This window comes from Chamaea fasciata, unplaced genomic scaffold (assembly GCF_029207755.1).
Source record: "Chamaea fasciata isolate MVZ Bird 193981 ecotype frontalis unplaced genomic scaffold, bChaFas1.0.hap1 SCAF_2, whole genome shotgun sequence".
NCBI lineage: Eukaryota > Metazoa > Chordata > Aves > Passeriformes > Sylviidae > Chamaea > Chamaea fasciata.
This window is the reverse complement of record NW_027094087.1, coordinates 50,716,270-50,737,612: the sequence shown is the minus strand read 5'-3', so window position 1 is coordinate 50,737,612 and position 21,343 is coordinate 50,716,270. Positions and strand designations below refer to the sequence as shown.

Genomic DNA, 21,343 nt, shown 5'->3' with positions numbered 1-21,343 from the left:
TACTTTATTGCCCCAAAACACCTTGTGTACTTTTCCCTAATTTGAGTGCCTGCTACACTGTTCAGTACCAATCCTCGCTTGTACAGACAGTTATTCCTAGTTATTTAATACGTGCAAGTTTTCAGCTGTGAGGGTTGTAAAGTGCCATGAGAATTTGCAGTAATGTGCTGTAAAGTATTATTCAAAGAAAAACATTATAGGAATCATGCTGAGGAGTTCTCAGCTTTCTCTTCTCAAAAACACTGAAAATACTTTCTTCTTTTTTCTTCTTGTTTTATCTCTTAGGTATTGTCTCTGGTAACTAAATCCTGTTTTCTACTGCCTGTTTGTCATCACTGATCTTGAATCAATCAGAACTGGATTAAAAAGCCATAGTGGATGGGGCAGATGAGCATAATTATTAGGGAGAGGATAGTCTAATGAAGAGAGTACTGATCTATGATTCCAGCAGGTCTAGATTTAATTCACTGCTCTGTTGATAATAAATATCACAGGTGAACAAAATACAAGGCTGAGTAATTCTTAATTCTTTAATGGGTTACTTTTCAGTTTTGCAGTTCTCATCCCCAAATCCACAAACCTGTCAGCTGCTGTGGTTGCTTGTATATGAGTAAATGCCATTGTGCCAGGGATTGCTGTCAGGCACTGGAACAGTTTCACATGCACTACCATTTGGTTAGAGAAACCCTGGTGTGGGGCCTGTGCTATTAGTGTCCAAAATAATGCCCAGTTCCCTTTCACAGTTTGGATTTTAGAATTACAGAATGATAGGATGGTGTGAGTTTGAAAGGACCTTTAAAGGCCATGGAACCCAGTGCCTCTGCAATAAGCACTGACATCTTCAACTGCATCAGGCTGCTCAGAGCCTCATCCAGCCTGACCATGAATGTCTCCAGGTATAGGTTATCTACCACTTCTCTGGGAAACCTGTTCCAGTGTTTCACCACCCTCATCATTAAAAATTTATTCTTTATATCTAGTCCAAATCTACCCTTTCTCAGTTTAAAACCATTAGCACATTGCTATTGCTACAGGCCCTAGTAAAAAGTCTATCTCCATCTTTGCTATGAGGCCCTTTCAGGTACTGGAAGGCCACAAGATCTTCCCAAAATCAGCTTTTCTCCACACTGAACAGCCCCAACTCTCCCAGCCTTTCCTCGGAAGAGAGGTGCTCCAGCTTTGTGACCATTTTCACTGTACATCTCTGGACCAGCTCCAACACTCCATGTCTTTCCTGTACCAAGGATGCTGAAGGTGGATACAGAACTCTGAGTGGAGTCTCACCAGAGTGGAGTAGAGGGACAGAAACCCCTCCCTTGGCCTTCTGGCCACACTTCTTGTATAGCCCAGGATATGGCTGGCTGTGAGCATGCATCCACCAGCGCCTCAACTCCATCTCCTCACAATCCCTTCATTCCCCTGACTGTCCTGGTATTGGGAGCTGCCCTGACCTAGGTGCAGTGCCTTGCTCTTGGTCTTGTTAAACCCCATGGTGTTCCCATGGGGACACTTCTTGAGCTTGTCCTGGTCCCTCTGGATGGCATCCTGTCCTTCAGGGGTGTCAACAACACCACTCAGCTTGGTGTTATCTGTAAACATGCTGACTGTGTACTCAATCCCTTTGTTGATGTCATTAATGAAGATGTTAAACAGTCTTAGTCTCTGTACCGATCCCTGAGGAATGCTACTTGTAACTGACACCCATTTGGACATAAAGCTGTTGATCATCTCTCTATGGATGCGCTCATCCAGCCAGTTCTTTATCCCCTGAACAGTCCACCTATCAAGTCCACCAGTTTTAGAGAGGAGGATGTTGCAAGGGACAGTGTCAGAAGCCTTACACAAGTCCAGACAGATGACACCTGCAGCCCTTCCCTTGTCCACTGATGCAGTCACTCCATCATAGAAGGTCACTTGGTTGGTCAGGAAGGACTTTGCTGTGGTGAAATCATGCTGGTGGTTCAAACCACCTCCCTGTCCTCCATGTGCCTTAGCACAGCTTCCAGGAGGATCTGTTCCATGGCCTTCCCAGGCACAGAAGGGAGGCTGTTGGGAGGCTGACAGGTTGGTTGTTACCAAGGTTTTAATTTCTCCCCTTTTTAAAAATGGATGCAATGTTTCCCTCTTTCCAGTCACTGGGGACTTCACCTGACTGACAGGACTTTTCAATTATGATAGAGAGTGACTTGGAAACTACATCAGCCAATTTCTTTAGGATTCTGGGATGCACCTGATCAGGTCCTACAAACTTAATGTATGTTCAAGTTACTCAGGTGTTTCAGAACCACTCTGAGACTGATCGCCTTCTTTGTTGGGAGATGGTGGTAAAATGCTGTGATACCTGTTTATGTTGTGTCATCTGGCCACAGTGACACATCGAGTGCCTTTCCTTACTGCTCAGGGAATGCCCAGCAGCTCTGAAGGTGCATCTGTGTGGTCTAGAGAAGGTAAATACAGATAACATGATAGTCCCTCTTTGAAATCTGCTTTATAATATATTGTATTCTATTATCCCCTTTTTAGAAGGCTTCCTAGCATAGATTCTGTCCTCTGATATGTTCTATAAAACAGATTAATGAGACCAAATAAATAATAATGAGTCTGCCACACTAGTTAAGCCTTAGCTCAAATATCTTTCATCTTCAAGAATTTTTTTTGGTAGAGCTGGAACAGAAGTCACCGTTTCAGGCGTCTTTGATAATTAGACACATAAGCAGTTTGCCATGGTTCATTAATAAACATCTTATTCATCATTGGTCCAGTATTAGTGATTAAGTGATATACTTACTCAGTGATTGAATGTTTTCTTCCTACTTCTCAGGGTTTTGTGGGTTTCTATCCATCACTGTCAGCCCTGCACTTTTCTTCAAAGAAATAATTTACCTCCTTGTACAGCTGGAAATTTCTGTAATTCTAAAAAGCAAGATGCCCGAAACGGTTCATTTTGCAGTGTCAGAATTTTTGAACTGTGAAATTTTTTGCTACTGTTAAAATGTATTGTGATATCTGCAAAGTAATTGAGCAGCTTATGAAGAAACTGCTATGCTTGTTTATGCATCAAAATAGAGGAGTAATTTCTTCCCTTCTGCTTGTTTTCAGTATAGTGGGTTAGTTCCACGGGAGAGCTGGGACATGTGGCATCCAACCCTGGTGGCTGAGGCCCTGTTTGCAATCGCAAACATCTTTAGCTCCCTGCGCTTGATCTCATTATTCACTGCAAATTCTCACCTGGGACCTCTGCAGATATCTCTAGGAAGAATGTTGCTGGATATTTTGAAGTTTCTCTTCATATACTGCCTTGTGCTGCTCGCTTTTGCAAATGGATTGAACCAGCTTTACTTCTACTATGAGACAAATGAACCTGGAAACTGCAAAGGAATACGATGTGAAAAGCAGAATAATGCATTTTCAACGTAAGTAGCTTTTTTTTTCTATCCTCCCTCTCTCCCCAAATATTTTATACACTTAGATGCTGTTTACAGAAAAGAACCTCCGTTTTCTGTTGTGATTACAGTGGTGTCCTGGCAAACACATCTAACATTACCCTGATAATAAAAAAAATTAACATTTCATCATTCTAATAATGTTCACCTCATACAACAGTGAAGTCTGTACTATTCAAGATATCTCAAAAGATAAAAGGTAAAATAGAGATAAAAGAAAGATAAATGATATTAGAAGTTGCGTAAGGTCACCAGTTCAGACCTTGCTCATCCAAGCAGCTGTCACTCTGCATTTCTTCCATGTTTACCTGTGGGCATTAAATAAGTCTGGTGTTCTAAAACATGAAGATTCATTGCAAATGTGATAGGCTGTAAAAAAAATGCAGTCCAAGATTCTACTGACTCTACTCTGTACAATCAAATTTCTAATTTCTGTTGTAAACTGTTTCTTATTCTTTCATTTTAAAATCAATTTACTTCATTATAGTTTTTTAGTTCATCTATAGTACCAAAACACTAGCAAATGAACGCTAATTCTCTTGTCTTTCACCTTCCAACCTGAATCAAATTACTGCTATAAATGTCCATTCCCTATTAACTTCTGTGTATCTAGGCTGTTTTTAAAAATATATTTATTACCAATGGCTTCCTTAGAGGAAATTCTTTTATAAAAATAGCAGCCTTTATATCGTTTTAATCAAGTAACTTTTCTCAGGCACAGCATATTTGCGTTGTATGTTAATAACACCTGTGCAGGTGTTATTCACCTAAATTTTATGTGATCTGAACAGAAAAACGCACCAAAATTTTTCAGAGCTCAGCACTGAGGAAAGCAATATTCGTTTGGGGAACAGTGGGGAGTACTGGTACTAGTGTCAGAAGGCAGTGTCATGGCAAACTGTGATGCATTATATGCTCCATACTTTGAAGGAGCAGAGTCTAACCAGGATCATTCTTACGACAGTACAGTGTAGCTGAACACAGAACAAAAGGGAAATTTTTTCAATCTATCGAGCTGCAGAGGATTATTTTTTTTTAAATTTCATCATTGTTACTGGCTTCCTAGCTGTGGTACAAACTTCCCTAAGGGAATATCATATGCTTTAGGTATAAAACACAAATTTCTTTTGAGTACAACATGTTTGTCTTTTTTGTGTCTCCCTTCTTTATAAAAACATGTGCTAATGATAACAATGTCTTTCTAATTATTCAACTCCTTTTATCTCAGTGGCTCTCAACGAACCAGAATTGCATGAGAATACCATACTATTTCAACATCCTTGTGAAACATGATCATTTACTTACTCTACCCCTTATAGTTAAAACAAAGAGTCAAAATAGTTCTAAAGAAGGTGTCCAATGTAAGATCTCTGAGACTATATTTATCTCTCTGAAGTTTGACCAAAACTTTCAAGCAAAATCAGACTTTTGCTTGCAAGCTTATTTATAGATTCTGTATTGTATATCTAGAGGCCCAGATTTGATAATATATTGTATATCTGAAGGCCATTTTTTCACTGGAAAGATATTTCTGTGTTGGCTGTATTGTGGTAAGTGTCATTCATCTCAGTCAAGTCCAGAACTTTTGTGTGTTTTGGGAGAAACTGAATAATCTAAAACTAAATGTGTTGTTGTTATAGAGCTATTCCTTCTGCGTTTTGTTTTTCAGGTTATTTGAAACGCTGCAGTCATTATTCTGGTCTATATTTGGACTTATCAATCTCTATGTGACCAATGTGAAAGCAAGGCATGAATTCACTGAATTTGTTGGGGCCACCATGTTTGGTACCTATAATGTAATATCTCTGGTTGTTCTGCTCAACATGCTAATAGCCATGATGAATAACTCTTACCAACTCATTGCTGTAAGTTGGTCCTTATTTTTAGATCATTTATAATATATACCCTCTCTCTGTTCCTACATTCAATTTCTCTGGCAGTAAAACATTTCACAGACAGGACATTGGGACAAATACAGCAATTTACTCTAATTCTTTTGCACTGTTCTGGAAGGACAAAGAAGCCAAACCAAGCTGGACTAGCTAGAGGGAAATTTCCCCACAACAAGAATGGGGAAGAGGTGACTCTGATGAAGAAGTCTGCTCATGGGCTGGGAAGGGTGTCCTGATGCTTCTGGCAAGTGACGTGGGCTACAGCCCTGCCCAAGCTGCACTGTGCAGGACTTCTTCTTAGAAAAAGACTGCCCAGGATTGTTCTGTCACTGCTTCATTTTTAATACATTATATTTATTTGTATTTGAAAGGCTGCTTTTTTTTATTATTTTTTTTTTTTAATCTGACATGGATATACAGTTAACAGAAATTGAGTGCCGATGTTCCAAGGACACTAGCTATTCAAACAAAAGGTCATGTCTTCTCTTTTAACAGTGTTCTGTTTCCTGCTTTTATGAAAACTGTCTTTATCCTTACCAGAGCTATTGGTGCAGTTTTATTTCTAAATGTCTGTTAAGAAGACTAAGAAAAATAAACACTGATTCATCATATGATAATTCTTATCATATGATAATTCCTTTTGTTTGCTTAATATTTTAAGCAAACAGTCTTAATATTTTTAAGTGTGGCTTTTTTTTTTCAAACTCGAAATTACAAGTGTTTCCACAGAAGAAAAACTGACCACCTGTGTTTTTATAACTCTAGTTGTCAGAGTCTAGTGAACTATATCACAACATAGTACCACTCACAAAATCTTGGGCTGTAGGTGGTATACTTTTCCTGCTACAACTTCTAAATTGTTGCTTTTGTTACTGTGTGGCCAGGGCTAGACCTGTAGCTGAAGTTCTTGTCTATCCAAATCTAACATTAGTGATTTAAACTTCTTGTTCAGCTGCTCAGACTTAGATATCTTTTCATGGTCTTTAGCTTTCATTTTCTGAAAATTTTCAGAATTATACAATACTATGTAGGTTCCAAAAGAAATAAAATTTCAAATAAAAATAAAAACCCCACCTCACAACCTATCCCAAATATAGAATTCTGAAGTAGTAGGGGAAAAAAAATATACTTGACTCAGTAGTTTTAGTAGCCTCATGGTTTGTTCCATAACCTATTTGTGAATTTTGGGGACTGGTAATTTCTAACAAAATGCATGAGCCTTACTGACTTGTAGAAGCTGCTGCAGTGCAGCATAATTACCAGAACAATGGTGAGCTGCTATTATAACAAAACTCCTCTTCCAGAAATGTAATATTTCTTTGCTTGTAATTTTCTTTTCTGTTTTTTGAGAGACTTTCCATAATTTAACAGCTTTTAACAGTGAAAGGAGTTCTTATAAGTAGATACATACTTTACATATCAAACATCTCCTTAGTGAGGTAAAGCAGCTTAGCTTGGCTTTGTGTTAAAGACCTTCTGTCAAAAGATGGCAGTATTTTAACAAGACAATTCATTAGTATTTCAAGGTTGTTCTAGCTTTAGTTTTTTCAGATTTTTGTAGAGATTTATTTCTCCTCCTTTATTACAGCAACATCCATGCTGATGATGTTCTTCTTTTGTGCAGGATCATGCAGACATTGAGTGGAAGTTTGCTCGAACAAAACTCTGGATGAGTTACTTTGAAGAAGGAGGAACTCTACCCACTCCTTTTAATGTCATACCAAGCCCAAAGTCTTTGTGGTATTTGATCAAGTGGTTATGGAGACACCTTTGCAAGAAAAAAATTAGAAGAAAGCCTGAAAGTTTTGGAACAATAGGGGTAAGTTGTGTGGTTTACATTGCCTGTAGTCCTCCTCTTTGCTATATAGATGACTTTTTCTCAGCCTTATAGAGTATCTGAACTTTCAAATAATATGCATATGAACTAGAGAATAATTCTAGCAGAGAATGTTTATTTTTTACATTCATGTCAATGTATCTGAAAAGAAAGCATCATCACATCCTTGTACAATGACGATATGAACCATGACTGTGCTTCATCTACAGATAGGGCAAGAAAGATTAAGAGCAATAAAAAATACAAGAGATCAAATGTATATACTTGTCTGCCAGTGTCAGAATTGTTGGTTGCTAATCTCTAGCTCAAGTGTCACAGTTCAGGTATAATTGAATACCATGAACCAGAGACTCATGTAGGAAGTATTCATCATGGTATATTCTCTGTGTCTCTGTCTCTCTACATGTAATGAAATGAGTTTACCATAAAAGCATTCTTACCAAAATATGTTCCCATTTAAAAAAAATATTTGAAAGCTAATAGCATTTACTTGGACTTGTTTTCTTGAATTTAAAGGTAGAGCTATTTCAGAATCACATTCTGAAATTATACCATATTCTGATACTGCTGATTAGCAGTGACATTTCTAGGGGAGAAAATGAAGGGAAAAGACACACAAGGCAACCAAGAATAGTCCTGCACCTGGATTCAGCCTATGTAATATATCAGCCACTTACTTTCTCTGGTAGCTGCAGTGGGTAAAGCAGATTTGAATTTTTCCCTCCTAACTTCATCCACTTGAGATACCTCAGTCAGCGACACAATTTTTCTATACTGTCAGTGCAAACATTCAGGCAACATCCTAACCCACCAACAACTAATTCTCTCTAGTTATGTTTTCTTCATTTCCCATGAGCAAGTCAGTGCCTCAGTAACTAGACTGAATTTAGCCAGCTCTAGCATGAAGACGACTATTTGGGATAAGATGTGGATAATGGCATTCTTTTTATACCATAGCGATTTGATGAATATAAATTTTTCAAGTCTGTTAGGAACTCAGATTGCCAAGCATTGAGTGACAGTATGGGAGTCAAATGTGGGTAAGGGGGAAAAGACAGGGGTATAGCCCTTGTGCTATTGATTCTTATTTAAAAAAAAAAAAAAAAAAAAAAAAAACAAAAACAAAACAAAAAACTTCCATCTATTTCAAAGAAGTCAGGAGGTATGATACAATTCTTTGATGGCCATTACTATATCAACCTTTTCTTTGTATTTCTTCCCCATTTCTTGATAGGTGAGTAATACATTTTTTCTACCTATTCTGCTGTCATATCCTGGAATGCAGTTTAATCTCTAGATGTACTTGGAGGAACAAGTTCACATGCATGTACAGATATATGGTAAAGAGGAAAAGTGACATATAAAACTAATTCACAATTACTATTTTGATAAATGGATTTTGTCCTTTTTGTAGAAAGCTTCAAATCAAGCCTCTTGAAATATACTGATATTGTTGGCCAGTATATAAATTGTGAAGGCAAAATTGTTTCACTTAGCTGTCATATTCGTGCATATAGAAAAGAGACAGCCAGGAAAAGAAGCTAACAAACATGAGGGTGACATTGAAACAAACCAGTAAAAGACTACAAGAAGCACACATTGAAAAAATACATTAAGAAAGACTAACAAGTGATTCATATAGAAATTTTAAAAGAACATGAACTAGCATGAATGGTGAATAATTTTAAGAGTAAAACATCTCTTTAATATAGGAAGTGAATAAAGTAAATGCAGAGAGCAACAGAAGGAGAAAGTATGAGATGTTGTTGGAAAGAAAAAGTCAAGAGAGAGAGTGATGTACTTGGGTGTGTGGGAGAGTGGGCAATGCTTCTAGGCATTTGTTAAACATTTGGTAGGGATGATTAGCTAGTGTAAACTGAGAGATTGATATTAAAATTAATGGTATGATGCCAGTGTATAGCAGAGGGTTGATGGTTGATTAACACAATATTCCTTTTTGACTGAGACAGATACAGAATACCCTTATACATCCCAACTAAAACTTCAGGACATTATTTCTTTTCAGACCTTCCATCTGGGATAAGGAAATATTTTTTTTCTTTTTCTTGCCCTCTCAAACTGCAGATTTGGGAGTAAACTCATTTGTGAATAAGTGGAATAATAAAGAAAGATATGGGGTGCTCCCAGCCCTATGCTGAATGCTAGGATACATAAATACCACCTCCAAGAAACCCACATCTTAGATACAGGAAAACTGGTGCAGCAAAGGGTCATAGACTCTATGCACCAAGCTGCTTGAGAATTTTTCCAAATAGAATTTTCTTTTTATTTTAAAGTTAAAATCACCCAAAATCTTCAAGCACCAAACTTTTTAATTACTATATTTCAGATTCAAATAAGCTTTTGTTGGGAAAGACTTTCAGCTTCAGGATGAAATTTCTGCTTGAAGAAAGGGGCAGGTGCCATTTAAAGCAAATATCTTGGGCTGAGAAGACAAAGATTTACTTTTATTCTTCAGCGGATATTTAACTATTTACCCCAAGCTTAAAAGCTATGACAACAGAAATGTCCTTCACAAGATCTTTAAGATACAGCAGGGGCTAAGGTGCTCTCTTGGGAGAACAGAAGAGGAGCTGAACCTAGCTTCCTTATGATTTGAATGTGAACCACTAATTACTAAACTGTTTGGAAGTGGAGGACATCAGTGAGGGAAAGTTGTGGAACATTTTTAGTTGGTTTCTGTACATTTTATTATTATTATTATTATTTGAAAGTGGAATCCCTAAAGCGTGTGGGACAGCAGGGCCATATCCATCACTGGTTTCCCCTGCAGGATAGATTCTTAGTTGGAACTAGAGCTGAAACCCCTCTGAAGCAGAGACCCTGCCAGCAGAACCATCATGGCAACCACACTTCTATCTGCCTGAAAAAAGTGAGTGGCTGAGCAGGCAGATTTTGCCCACCATATGGGCACCTCATAAAACTAACAAGTTCTTCAGCTAATTCCTCAGCATAACACAAACCCCGTTAGGGTTATGTGAATTAGGAACATTTTGCAATTTCCAGACCCAGTTATTTACCCAAGCTCCAAAATGGAGTGAGATGTGCATACGTACTCTGTGCTCTGATTTCCACATTGGATAGGTGCAATCCAGCAGATAGGTGCTGTTAACTGGACATTCTCAAAGAGGTTAAATCATCGGTCAACAAATGGGCACACCACAGTGATCTCATAGTTTTTTCTGAGGGAGAGCACTACTTCTGGTTCTGATTAACTTCCCATCACCCACAGCTCAGCCTTGATTTCCTAGAACTTTTTCAATTGTCCCAACAAGCTACATCAAAAATTAAATTTAGAACCTCTATGCCCTTTCAACCAAAAGTTGATGAAGAGTTTTCTCTGCCTTTTGTTCAAGGATCTCAGATTACTGCAGCTCACTTGTATCTCCTCTGTAATAACTTTGGCCTCTGAGCTACAAGATAAGCTTTGTTGGGATCTGCTCCTTTTCACTGAGGCCTGCATTATAAACTCTTTCTCCTTCCCTACAATCAGGACTGGGAGAGAAAAAAATACTACAACATGATTTTCTTATATTGGCACTATGGATGGATGGATGCCACATTGTCTGTAAGGCAGAACCCAGATTTCAAAACATTCTGTTCTGAAATCTCTAAATGTTAACTTTCCTATTAGGAAGCACTAATCAGCAGTGACGTACTGTGGTGTTTTCCAGTAGAAAAAGCAATAGTGTGCGTCCAAAGAGTGAGTCAGTGCTAGAGGATAGAAAATAGATGACAGACAGAAAGGAGCAGGCAAGGATTATGCGTGATCTCTGCAAAAAGTTCTCAGTAACAGAAAGCCATAAATCATGAACTAGGACTGAGTCAAGGATCAAATCAAATGTGTCAAGAATCCATTGTAAAATTTATATATGTGTACACTTGAGAGTTCAGTATATACAGGCAGAATGTGTAAAGAAAGGGTTCAGGGTCAGGATAGTTCACAGCACATATTCTAGTGAAACCTAGGCCCATAGGAAGAAGAGAAATGCCAGTAAGAATGACATGGTTGCTTGGGAGGATCATCTGCATTGTTGTTTATGTCGAACTATCATGGGCAAGAAAATGGTCTGTAGCGATGTGAGGTTCCTCTGAAAAAAGCCAATTTGTTTCTCCTTGGATGACAGTTCTGTGGTTCTTCTGTCCTTTGTTGAAGTGGGACAGCTGAAGCAGAGGGTGATGAAGTCACGGGGAGGTTTTTCATGGGAGAGGCTTTTTCTCCAAAGCAACACAGTGCCCAGCCTTGCTGATGGCAGCTTCTCTAGCCACAGCTTCAGCTGAAGGAAGGTGTGGATGGTACATGTGATTTACTAATATTTCAGCTCTGCTATGAATCAGATAGAGCTCTTCTACCATTCAGAGATTAGCACATTTTTATACTCTGTCATTTTCACATATCCCAGCTATGCAGCATTTTTTTCAGCTATTATCTGTTATCTCCTGCACTTAAAATTCTGAAATAAGTGCATGCTTGTGTGCTGGTCTTTACATATATCTATATCATCTCTATCTATATCTATATCAGTTCTATTAATTTTGTTAGCTCACCTTTGCAAAAGCCAGATTAGTAATATAATTCTATTAATTAGGCTGAGGTTTTCCTGACTGCACAAGGCTTATGGGTGTGTCAAGACTAATCCTGTTGGCCATCTGAAATCCATTGCTATTTCAGAAAAAAAAAAAAAAAAAGATATATGGAAAAAGAAATCCTACTCCCACCAGAACAAATGGTACTGTTTTCCTCAAATTACATTCTACTTTATATCTGATCAGTGAGAAAAAAGTGTTTTAGCTATAATTTTAAGAATTTCAGAAGTGAAAATGGAAAGAATTGCCAGGGATAGCTCGGCTAGCTTCAGTGATTTTTTTTTTTTAATCTGATGTTTAGATAAACAGTTGCCTCTTTTCTAGCTATCCAGATTTTTATGCCATTTTCCAAGCAACCTACATGATTTTATTATCATTTGTTTCAGAAAATCTTCTTTTCCTTTCTCCTATTCTTTTTTCATCCAGTGGAAAATGATGCAATTTCTAAGTCAGTATAAGCATTTTGTATTTTCTCTGTAATGTGTGCTATTGAAAGTTGAGTGAAGAAATGACATCTTCCATCTGGCATGGAAATCAATAATCTGGAGTGTTCCTTGTGTAGCCAAGAATCATTTCATGGAGAAGTCTCTCTATCAACACAGATAAGTTCTAAAGCTTTAAAGGTGATTCTTCTATTCAAGATGAGGAATATATCCCATAACTTCAGACAATAGTTCCATTTTCTGGGCCTTTATCACTAAGCAGTTTAAGGTCAAATGCAGGCATTGGATTTGTATTCCTGCATTATAAAAGATACAATTTTAATAAAGCACATCAAAATTAATAATACAATTTTATTAAATTTTTGACTGCTGAAGAGATCTTTTTTTTTTCCAAACAGTGCAAATTAATTGGAATGGCATAAACAGGAAGACCAAAATAATTATCACTACTCGTGGAGCTACTATTAGAGCTTCCTTAACTATATTTGTGCCCCCTTTTGGAAAGTGACAACAGCATCCCCCTCAATTTCATTATTGTATTCAACATGCATAACTGTGTTTCCCACCCTGTTGCTATTTTTAGTCAAACTTTCATCCGTTTGCCAGGCATAATTTTCAGCTTCTTCATGCACATAGAACAATGGTTACTTGAAACAAATTTTGAACCATAAATTACACTATAACCAAGTAGAGAAAAGCAGGCCAGCTGAGATCTAAATAAGGACAATATGAATGTTAATGACATTTTATTTCTAGTGAATAGCCTGGTTTTCAGATGTGTTTAGGCAAAGATTCATTCTGCTTTTTAAAGCAAGCAAAAGGTGATTAGGAACTGGAGATGGAACCTAAACATTTAAATGGGAGATAGAGAACTGTTTGGTGATAATAAATTTGATAGGTTACATATATGTGTAATTCCCAGTGGAGTAGGTATATAGCTGTGCATGAAAACATACAATTAAATGAATTTCCTTTCAGCTTCTTGGTGGTATGGATTAAAAACAATTCAGTGCAGTGTTCTGACACATTACACTAATCTTTTCACATAGTTATCTCAAATTGTACTTGTTGGCATTACATTAAGTGGGAAAGCCACAGCCTCTGATAAGTGTTATCTAGGTAGTGCTTGTTACAGGTACAAAATTAAACCTATGCATTTATTTCACATTTCACTGTAAAATAGAGCAGACAGCAGCTGCAGGAAGTATTGTGCGAGACAAGAATCAGCTTTTTTTTTTTTTTTTACCTTTTTTTTTTTTGTTTTTTTTGTTGCCTTTTTTTTTGGTTTTTTTTTTTTTTTTTTTTTTTTTTTTTTTTTTGTTGTTGTTTTGTTTTTTACTTAGGAGTTATTCGCTTTACCTGAAGTGTGTTTCAATTATGCCCTAAAGTGTTTTTCCTTTCACCTGTGAGTCAGATCTGTCGTCTCGGACTCCCTTAATGCTCTCTAAGCACAGTGAAACATCTCCACCGTGTGGTCAACTGCAAGAAAGCTGAGATTTTTTTCAAAAAGCCAGCTAAGTTCGGGTGTTCTGAGGGTATGAGCCTTCCCACAGCTGCATTTTCCCCTCCGGCCCTGGTGATGGGCAGGCTCGCCCATCGCTCCATCCTTAAACACGAGAAATATCCATTTTCTCTTTGAAGAGGCATAGATGGAGAAACACAATCTGGAAGAATACTGAAGAAAGCATTCTCGTGTACAAAGCCCTATCCCACAGTGGCTGTTAAGACTGACTAGGAAAAAGTTATTTTCCCCCTTTCTGTTATTTTTTGCTACCCCAACCACAAAGCCACTGCATGCATCAAATTAATTGCAAACAAGAAATCAACCCTGAAGTGTAAACTGACTCCAAGTACAGGGAAAAGGTTCATTCCTTCTTTCAAGTTAAAAAAAAAAAAAAAAAAAAAAACAAAAACAAAAACAAAACAAAAACAAAACAACCAAAAACAAAACAACCAAAAACACCACTTGCAGTGCCTGGCTTACTTTGCAACTGAGGTCAATTTTAACAAATCCCTTGGATGTCCTTTCACTTTGCCTTAAGCTGCTGTTAAGTGTTCTGTTTTCTAGAAATACAATCAGTGGTTGGACACATTATTTTCTTGTCAGCAGCAGATATGAGAGTCTAAGTTAAAGCTGTGTTTCTTTCACCAGTTAGGGGTAATTAAGGTAGAGGATGGGGATATGTTTCTCATTATGCAATTGAGGACAAAAAGAATTCAAGGGAGAAAATAATTCAGGCTGTTTTTTCCCGTCTTCTTCTGGGTAGCCCTTAGATATGGCAGTATAATCTAAAACAACACCTGCTTGAAACCTGGGTATTCTTTCATCCTAACACACTTTTTTTTGCTGCTCTTCTTCAGAGGTACTGTCGCTTTTACCCTCCCTCCCTATCAACACCAAACTGTGTTGAAAGCTGTTTCTTTCTTCCATACGCCTCTCTCACTAAGTGTTTTTACAGAGAACTAAGGGGGAACTTCTGATTAACACAGTTTTATAGTGCAGGGTTTGGTTAGTTTGATCTTAAATGAGATATTAGGAGCCATAGCAAGTGTCTTGCTAACACCATGGCTTTATGAACCCCGCTGTGCTGATGTTTTTCCATACAGAATTTCCCTTCCTGTAACTCATGTCCATTGACTCTTGTTCTTTTACTGTATACCTCCAAGAGAAATCTAACTTGACATGAGTCAAGCTTTATTCAATTCAGTAAAATATGCTTCATTCTGTGCAAGTGAGTGACATGATCCATTGTTCCGCTTCTATCTCAGATCATTGACCATGGGGCCCTGCAACCTGTGACCTGGCTGCCCCGCCACATCCACGCTGATGCAGGAACAAAAGCATTTTGACAAAAATGTAGAAAATACACTTTGCCTTCCCCACAGCAGCCTTCTCCTTTCTATAAAGCAAATGATAGGCTTTTTTCAAACACTGTCATTTTTCAACAGATTTCGAACCTTTTCTCTCAGCTTGCTAGATACTGTATAATGCACAGGCCTGCTGTTTTCTATGGTTAAGTATTTTACTTCCAGACAGGGATTAATTTTTTTTATTCTTTTCTATTTTTCAGAGACGTGCAGCTGACAATTTGAGGAGACATCATCAATACCAGGTACAGGCCTATGTTTATTCTTTGGGCAATTGTTTTTCTATGTCCTCAGAATGTCTTTATGAAGAAAATGAAATGAAAAAATTTCATGAGAAAGCGGAAAAGTAAAAGAAAAACCATAAAAACTGTACTTACTTCCTCTTCAGCAAACAAGCTTAGTATTTTTGTTCAAACAAAAACATTTGAGAATATAATTGTCTTCATTTTGGAGCAAAAGGATATTTTCTAGAGCACAACATGCTATCCAGTATTTTGCCCATTGTAACATGGATTGCCTTTAAAAAAGGCAAATTCCTGTCTGCCAGGAATCATCAGGACCATATGTGCAGTGAACTGACATGTTCCATCAGAACCTGCTCTTTTTTTTCTCCAGCTTTAGCCCCCATTGACCACTTCCTTATCAGCCTCTCTGGCTAGATCCCCTGTAAGCAATTCTTTTTCATCCTTTGTTCTTCAGCTTCTACTTTTTTTAGATTATTATTTCACAATGAATAATTTTCAGCTTTATTTTAAATTTTTGTCCTGTTAAAAGGGCTGCAAGTTAAACAAGGTGTGAGCTGTAGGCTTGGTGGTTAATGAATCCCATATGGGAAATAACTAGATAAGCTGGGACTTTCCCAACCTGAGGAAGAGGCAACTATGGGAACTACAATAGGGATCTATAAAATCATGAGGAAGGTGAACACAAAGCAGCGGTTTGCCATTTATCTGTGAATTGAGTACCACATGTACAACTCACTGCATTAGTGAGGCTGTATAGGCAGCCTTTTGAGGGAAGTGATTATTCTCCTCCAGCCCTCACTTGTGAGACTGTATCTAGAGCAGTATGTCACGTCTGGGCCCCACACTACAAGAGAGATGTTAGCAAACTGGAAGGGATCTGGCAAGGGTGGACCAAGAAGGTTAGAGGACTGTCATATAAGAAGCTCAGATTTCAGCCTGGAGTAGGTTGAGGGGAATATAACTGCTATCTTAAATTACTTAGTGGATGGTTAGAGAGAAGGAGCCAGATTTTTCTTCGAGATATAATACAAAAGACAAAATGGACACAAGTTGAAGGAAGGGAAATTCTGTAAGGTAAGGAAATTATCTTCACAATGAGGGTAGTAAAGAACTAGAAAATGTTGCTCAAAGAGGCTGCAGCATCTTCACCCCAGGAGATATTTAGCACTTGACTAGGCATGGCCCTGAGATGACTCAGACAGCCTCCAGGTATCTCTTTCAACCTAAATAATTTCTAGGATTCTTAGAAGATAACAATGGAAACTACCAGACCGAAGGTTAAAAATAAAACCCCAAATGGAATCTTACTCCATACAGTGGAATTCATTGGCAGTGGATTTCTGAATGCTGAAAGTTTACATTAGTTCAAAATGCATAAGAAAACCTGTCATGGCCAATTAAACCTCAAACTGTCATTTTTGTTCAGTCACTGCATCTCACAGCACAGGAGGCTTGAGAGAGACTAGCTGGAAATAAAGTTGTACAAGCACACCACACTTGCTCTCCTCATGAGGCATCAGCAACTGCTCACTGCCAGGCTGGATATTACTGGCAGCAGACATACCTTGGCAGGAGACAAACTCAACATATCCCTTCTCAGGACAGCAAGCATTAGCAGTTTCCATCAAAAAGCAAAACAAATTTTCAAACAGACCTAAGATGTGTATAGTTTTTGTCATGCTCCTAAAGCATGAAAAAGCCCAAGCAGCGCCTGGAAGTGTAGGTTTACTAACTAATACCAAGAAAGCTAACACAATACTTTATATTTTTAGGAGGTTATGAGAAACCTGGTTAAAAGGTATGTTGCAGCAATGATAAGAGATGCCAAAACTGAGGAAGGACTGACAGAAGAAAATTTTAAGGTATGTGTTTATTTTTACATTTATGGGTGTTTTAGTAATTCAGTAAGATATTTTATGACTGTGAAGCATGTTTCTTGCCCTCAGTTATTCAGGTAGCATATAACTTGCTCCATAGAGCAAGATCTTCAACCTTGAAGATGCCAGATATGCCAGCATCCAGACAGTAAAGATTATTACTGACCCCGGCATAAGCCCTTTTTTTTCCCTTTCTTTATCTTTTCTTTTTCATTTCAAAAGGAAAGTCAAATCAGCTTTGATGTTCTGATGTTTCATCTTCCTAATTTTTAGGAGTTAAAACAAGATATTTCCAGCTTTCGCTTTGAAGTCCTGGGTTTGTTAAAAGGAAGCAAGCTGTCTAATTTGCAGACTGCAAAGATGAGCAAAGACACTGCCTCTCTGTCAGAAAATGAAGAAAATAGTGAGAGCGAAGGAAACAAGAAAGGAAAGAAGAAACCCTTCAGCCTTTTTGACATAACAACGATGATTCACCCGCGATCCACCAATATTGCCTCAGAAGGACATAACGTAAGCAATGGCTCAGCAATGATGGTGTCAGAGTCCACTCAGGAGAAACAAAAGCGTGTGAATTTTGTAACAGACATAAAAAATTTTGGGTTATTTCACAGACAATCAAAAACAAACTCTGTGGGGCAGAGTACAAATAAAATCTACACAGTTTCTGAGGAAGTTTCCCGTCAACAGGCAGAAGAAAAATGTGAGAAAGCTGATGAACTGGAAGAGGGAGAAATGATCATGAACTGTGAATTAAACTTCCAAAGTCCTGGCAAAAAATGCATGTTAGCCAAGTCACAAAATACCAGTGAGTCTTTGGATTCACAGGAAGAGGGAAGTATTTGTGCTTCAGAAACAGAGAAAATGGATTTACAGAACTCAGAACCTGCCACTCCACAGGATCAGCTGGACAAGGCTTTGGACATTAGCATTGACTCTGATGGGAAACAGGAAACAATTGTTCAGGGTGACTATGTGATAACAAAGTTGTGATGCTTACAGGAGGAAGCATTTACAAATATATATATTTTGCATAGTGCTTTGGGGGGGAATGTTTTAAGAATTATATTAGCTAATGCAGAATTACACTTTATAGTACTCAACTGTGGCACATGATCTTGTAACATAGTAGTCAAGAGAAAGAAAATATGAGGACCTTCTGTTTTGTAGCCTGCTTTAGCTTTCACGATTTGTTTTACATTTTTTAATAAATGGAAGCATCTTGTATTCTTGTACTGTTGCAATAATCCACAGAAACTTTTTAGCTATCTTTTTCAATTACAACAAATGGAATTTCTCTCATATGATAGTTGACTCCTATGATAAATATTTTTCTATGCAAATAAAAAGTAGCTTAAGAGACTTGTAAGCTTTTATTTAACTTTGTAGGTTCTTAGAAGATTCTGTGCACCATAATAATCATATGTGGCTCTTGCCAGCATAATTCATGTCAAGTTCGTAGAATCATTTATTTAAATTGCTAGAAAGTTGTGTCAAAATCTATACAGAATCAGAAGATAAATAATATTCTTTTATTTATTGAAGGAATATGAATACCTGTAAATTATGAAAAATAGGTCTATTTGATTATTTAATTACAGCTTTTCCCTTACAGCAAGAGGAGTATGACTATCCTGATACCATTGTTAGAAATGCATTTTCAAGTTTTGAAAGCTGTAGAAAGTTTCTTATAGGAAAAGAAATATCTGTGGCTTACTACAAATCGATGAGGGATTACTCCCCAAGAATCCTTTATCACCACAGATACTGCTTCTTCAACCATTTAGTTTTCCTCATGTGGACAACCTATGCACTTTAGTATTCAGCTGCTTATTAGCTTCTGCCTCACAATACACCTGCATTTGCTAAGGGAAAGATCCTTCAGGAATAAACAGGCATACAGTGATTCCCCTGAGTACTTGAATAAATAGTGCAATTTGTTGAGAAGTTTTAAAAGGCACGCCTTAAGTGAGTTTCTTTTGCAGTTTTACAGTTTGGGGGAATCTGATTGGATGTTTTATAATAGATACCTAAATGTATGAAGAAAACCTAATAGTATTTTTCATAACTGATGAGTGACTTACTGTCTTAGTTAAAACCAGTATTTTTAAAATTAAACATTGTGGGGTTTTTAATCATTGGCTGGTGTCCTACATTATTAAAAATTACATTTTATAACTGGCATGAGAATAACCATCCCCAGCTTTCAACACCATTCTTTCCTACCCTGAATATACCACAAAAGTGTGTTATTTCATTCATAACTTCCACAGCTCTGCCATGATAGATTTTGTAGTTCCTATTAGGATGTATTAAGGAACTTCCAGATGCAGAGTACATTTACATTTCTGATGGAATCTATCCCATGTAAACCTGTAGGACCTGACCTAAAGCCATGTCATTCCGGATCTAAATTGTCCTGATACTGAACTGTGTCTTGGAAATCCAGGCAAACCCCTCTCATCTCTCATACTTGAAGGTGAGTTTTCCAGCTCTACTTCACACGTGTGCTACTCTCTCTGATCTCACATATTGAAAGCTTCCTTCCTCCACACCTGTTTGTGTGATGGCAGATACAGTTAAGCCAAAATGGAAAACATGAGTTGTAGTTTGAAAATAGTTTGTATAGCTTTGCAACAATGTGTTCAAATCATATTTGACTGGTTAGTTTCCATCTTGGCCTCTTGGCTGCTCTGTAGACCCTCTCTCCTTCACGTCTCTCTCCTTGTCCACCTTTAGATTGTAAGCTCCTTGGGGCAGGACCTGCAGCTTTTCTGTCTGGAAAGCACCTGAATTATCACAAGTATAAAAAGAAATAAATAATAATAATGGTGGAATAACCTCATATCATTTGTATTAGGTCAACTCTTTCAGAGAGTTCTTTTTTGTACTGTAACATTTTTGCTAAAACTGCCATAAAGCAAACGTGTCAGATTGTCACAAAATTTTCTATATCCCAGTTAACAGTCCTTCTCTACTACTGCTTTCAGTTTCTCATTCTTCATCATGTTTTGTAATGCCTTCAGGTTCTAAGCTTACTCTCTTTACACTAGCAAAATTCAAAGCAGACAGTGCTTGCTCAAAAGAGTTTTCAACACATTCCAGCCACATGGTTTCACTCCAGACAGAAAGTGCCTGAGCAGGGTGTTTGTATTGCAAACATTACCATTATCAGAACAAGTTAACTACAACAGGCCTAAGAGTTCTGCATGTTATTCTGGTATCATAAGAGGCTGTTTCTCCTGTGCATGAAGTTCTCAACACAGTCGAGTTAATGCAAAATGTCAGCCACACCATCACATGATCACCCCACTGTGCTGGGCATCAGTCTAAGTCATGGAGTGGATACAGGAGAGAACAGCAAAGACGGTGCAGTTGGGCAGGATACTTAACCATAGGGAAACAATACATTGCATAGCAACAAGCGGTCAGTCTTCTGGTGCCTTTTTTTTTTTTCCTTACATCCAAATACTGAAACACAGGTCTATTAAATAAAGCATATTGAAATCAACATTTTCTCTATTTTTATGTTATTCTTAGGCTTCAAAGCTTGACATTAATAAGGACCTAATGTCAGTGTTCCATTTAGAAGTAATGCCAAATAAGCACCTCATTCTGTGATGACAGATGAACCCAAAATATATCCAGAATTGAAATGGTGATGAACTTTTATTGCTTTGCAGGCAGCCAAAAAAAAAAAACCCTTTCTCACTGGATGCCTCTGAGAGGATACCTGTGCCAAGAAAGATCAAGATATGCACACAGCAAAGTTTGTGATGCCATAGCAGAGGCATTATTAAGCATTGCAAAGCTGAGCATATTTTCTTCTCAAAAGAAATTAAAAAGTTCAAACCTATCCATCCATTCCTGCAGCTATCATTAGCATAATACAGGAGGAATACAAATGAAAGGATATGAACCCCTATAAAAGACAGTCTTTTGAAGCAGAACTTAAAATGGTAAAATGTTTCATGCAGCTATAAAATTGACCAAGTACAATGGTGGTTAATACCAGTAATAGATAGCTTAAAATGTTGAGAAAACATTTTTTAAAATTTTTATCTGTCTATTTTTGTAAGGACAAAATCTGACTGCCCTTTGTATTTTCTTCAGCTCCTGGAGAAATAGAGTGC

At 37.6% G+C, this 21,343-nt stretch overlaps 1 protein-coding gene across 1 annotated transcript in view; it reads left to right on the top strand.

Moving 5' to 3' along the window:
- The window catches only part of TRPC4 (transient receptor potential cation channel subfamily C member 4), a 132,328-nt gene extending 111,627 nt beyond the window's left edge, over positions 1-20,701 (top strand). The window contains exons 6-11 of the mRNA XM_066176050.1: positions 3,100-3,413; positions 5,113-5,308; positions 6,960-7,154; positions 15,295-15,336; positions 17,109-17,198; positions 17,487-20,701. Of these exons, the coding sequence (XP_066032147.1) occupies positions 3,100-3,413; positions 5,113-5,308; positions 6,960-7,154; positions 15,295-15,336; positions 17,109-17,198; positions 17,487-18,203 (1,554 nt within the window). The 3' untranslated portion in view covers positions 18,204-20,701. The remainder of the gene's footprint in view (positions 1-3,099; positions 3,414-5,112; positions 5,309-6,959; positions 7,155-15,294; positions 15,337-17,108; positions 17,199-17,486) is intronic.
- Positions 20,702-21,343: the final 642 nt, after the last annotated feature.